This window comes from Bufo bufo, chromosome 10, assembly GCF_905171765.1.
Source record: "Bufo bufo chromosome 10, aBufBuf1.1, whole genome shotgun sequence".
In the NCBI taxonomy this organism is placed as follows: domain Eukaryota; kingdom Metazoa; phylum Chordata; class Amphibia; order Anura; family Bufonidae; genus Bufo; species Bufo bufo.
In genome coordinates this window covers 47,418,943-47,422,363 of record NC_053398.1, presented here as the reverse complement: position 1 = coordinate 47,422,363, position 3,421 = coordinate 47,418,943, and the positions used below count along the sequence as shown (strand labels likewise).

The following is a 3,421-nucleotide window of genomic DNA, read 5'->3' as shown; positions in this document are numbered from 1 at the left end:
GTACACAGATATACAGGCTCTCAGCAGCCAGGCTGATTTTTAATGCAATTCATCACAAATAAATTTGGATCCAATACATTTTTGGGAATAAATTTGTCGAAGTGTTCGGATCAAATTTTTGAAAACTTCGCTCATCTCTAAACATAATCACTAACTAATTTCCCTTCAAGCTGTCTTTTTGCAGAGTTTTTGGGGGCTGGTAAAAAATGGCATGAAAAAAATGTTTAAAAATGTAACACATCAAAAATTGCAATTTCATTGTTATGGCCACACTGGGAATAGTTTGCTGCCACTTGCAGTAGAACTTCGCCTGCAGATTTGTTGAGGTTTTTACTGCAGATTTACTTTGAATTTCAAACCAGGCATAGCAAAAAGTAAAATCCATAGCAAAAATTTAATTGCTACTGATTTAAAATCACCACTGCTGGTCAATTCATGCTACAGATTTTTTTGTGTGGATATCATAAAATTTCATTAAGGCTTCATGCACACGACCGTTGTTGGGTTCCGTGTCCGTTGTTCCGTTTTCCGTGATTTTCTGCGGACCCATTAACTTTCAATGGGTCCGTTGAAAACTCGGAAAATGCACCGTTTGTCATCCGGATCCGTGATCCGTGTTTCCAGTCTGTCAAAAAAATATGACTTGTCCTATTTTTTTCACGGACAACGGTTCGCGGACCCATTCAAGTCAATGGGTCCGTGAAAAAACACGGAGGCACACAAGATTGTCATCCGCGTCCGTGATCCGTGTCCGTTTTCTTCCTATGATTTTCAAGGCAAACTTGACTTAGATATTTTTTTCACTTTTCTTGTCTGGTGATCCTCCAAAAATCAAGGAAGACACACGGGAAAAAAAACGGAAACGGATCACGGAACAACGGAACCCTGTTTTGCGGACCGTGAAAAAATACTGTCGTGTGCATGAGGCCTTACAATGCTGACAAAACTGCAGTGGTTCAGTTTTCGTGGCTTGTAAAATGCCCTGAATTTAATGCATTTTGTACAAGCATTTTTGATGTTTTTTCTTTTACATACATCGTTGATGTGTTTTTTTTCAGACTTTATTTTATATATAGAAGCCTATGGTAACAAATGGAAATAGGCTCATCTAGAACTCTCTGCATTTTGAAAAAATGCATTGAACTACAAAAATGCACAAAGTGAGGAAGAATTCCCTACAAAATTCATATTTCCCTACTGAATTTCAGCTAATATGGAAAACACCTGAGAAAATGTAGCATTTTTCTTAAAAACTTTGTGAGAAGACACCCTATAATTATTTGTACCATGCTCCAAGTTTTGAAATTGTTTTGTGTGCAGGAGCTTCTTTTATTGCTTTACATACTCTGCAGTAATGAGTCTGCCAGTTAGTATCTGCAAAGGGATGAAGTCTGGACCTCCATGTAAAATACTGCTGGTAAGCTTTCTCATCACTGTCCAATTTTAAGATATATTTAGCAAGTTCTTCAGGTGTGGAGAAGTCATTAACATGTAGAAAAGAGTCTTTCGGAATAAAACGCTCATAGTTTTTTCGAGAAGGGCCCAATACAACTGGTACACAACCAGATTTCAACGCATTCTTCCATAGTTTCTCTGTAATATAATCTTCATGAATTGTGTTTTCAAAGGCGAGATAAAACTTATACTTGGACAATGTTTTTTCATGTTCATTTGTTGGGAGAGCTAAATGCTGCCTTCCATATATGTCTACAGGAAGAAATTTCTTGAGCTCCTGATAATACCGTACTCTTTTAGCATTTGGGTTCCAGTTACTGATTACCCAGGCCACCAACTTAGTCTTTGGAGGAATTGTGAAGTTCTCTTCTCGTTGATTCGGCTCTAGCCAGCCATAAGGTGAGAAAATATCTGAATCAGCTCTATAAGACATTGTGAGGTTGATGAGATTATCCATAAAATGCAAGTTTGGGCTGTGTGATGGAGACTCCAAGTTAAACCATACCCAATACTGATTTAGTGGTCTTGGTATCTGAGGTAACTGTTTTCTGGAATAACATACATCTCTGTGATGCATAACAATTGCATCTGCAGAAGAATACAAGGTTCTGTTAGCTGTGTAAAAGCATCCAGAAATATCAGTGTATGGTGGACATTCATTAAGTGGAAATGTGTCACCAAATGGCCAGGTCCAAACAAGGATGATCTTCGTGTCATTAGCCAGGTCTTGATGTATACTTGTATATGAAAATTCATCGCTAGACACTGAGCGATTTGCAGAGTTATATAATAAAAATAAAATAATGCTAAGGCAGAACTGTACAATCAAAAGCATAAAAGAAGTCTTCAGTGTCTTAGTCTTGCCTTGATGGTCCATTTATGTAAGCAGAAATAATGGAACGGGTCGTAACTGCAGATGAAACCACTTTGACAAGTATACCTTTTGGAGAAAGAAGCAGAATATATTTATGTCATATGAATATTGAATTCTTTCTTTCATTTAACCCCCATTAGAGGGGTTGTGCAAGAATGATGGTGTTTTAGCAACCCCCCCCCCCCCCCCCCCCACACACACACACACATTCGTAGAGTAGGCTACATTCATACGATGGTGAAAAATGGATGTCTGATGGAAGTTGTTTTTTTTTTACACCCATCACATGTCCGTTTTAGGAAACAAGGGTAGTCTATGGGGTTAGTCACTCCCTTTTTTGATGGCCAGTGAATAACAGATGTTAAAAAAATAAAACATGTTCTATTTTGTAATTTTTCATGAACCAACAGCCCTCAAACATTTGAAAGGGATCGTTTTTAATGTCCGTTCTCAGAAAGGCATCAGTTCAAAAACGTCATATAAAAATGGACCATTTTGCCATTTTTAACGTGCATTTTTTTCATGTTTGAATGTAGCCTTACTTACCTGCTTCCCTGCTTCTTCTCCTTGCAGCCTGCAATGCTCCACTGGGCTCCCTTGATGAAAACATCTGGTTTGACATCGTTTGCAGCTACTGACTGGCCGCAGCTATGACCGGCTCCTCTTACATCATGACAAATGGTCATAGTGTTTGGCTGCAGGTAATGTCAAACTGAGTGTTTTCAGCGAGGGACCTTAGCGAAGCATTGCAGTCTGAGAGGAGAAGGACCAGGAAGTCAGTGTCGGGAAGCAGATAAGTAAGCTTCTGTTTACAGGTCTGGCCAATTGGTTTGGAGGTCGAGGTGGTGAGGGGGTGCATCCACCTAATTCTTGCACAGCCCCTTTAATAATTAGAGTGCATTAGTCCTAAATAACCTAAAACTTTTTAGTGGTTTTGTTGGTTTAACGGCCTTAATACTTTTATTCCTTAAAGGGGTTTTGCCACTTCTGCAAATAGCATTTATTATGCAGAGAAATTTTCCATGGTTACGACCACCCTGCAGTCCAGCAGCATGGCTGTGCTTGTACACTATAGAAAAAAGTACCAGCTTA

General features: G+C 38.9%; 1 protein-coding gene across 1 annotated transcript; it reads right to left on the bottom strand.

Annotated features, from left to right (window-relative positions):
• Positions 1 to 1,123: 1,123 nt before the first annotated feature.
• On the bottom strand, positions 1,124 to 2,387 carry LOC120980509 (4-galactosyl-N-acetylglucosaminide 3-alpha-L-fucosyltransferase FUT6-like). The gene is made up of 2 exons (XM_040409654.1): positions 1,266 to 2,387; positions 1,124 to 1,232 (listed from the first exon to the last, which is right to left on the bottom strand). Exon 1 carries the CDS (start codon positions 2,330 to 2,332, stop codon positions 1,277 to 1,279), a length of 1,056 nt encoding a protein of 351 aa, XP_040265588.1. The 5' UTR covers positions 2,333 to 2,387; the 3' UTR covers positions 1,124 to 1,232; positions 1,266 to 1,276.
• Between the last annotated feature and the right edge of the window lie 1,034 nt (positions 2,388 to 3,421).

What these genes read in the sequence shown, in the direction of transcription:
- LOC120980509 (XM_040409654.1), bottom strand. Translation starts at nt 2,332, where the DNA reads ATGGACCATCAAGGCAAGACTAAGACACTGAAGACTTCTTTTATGCTT.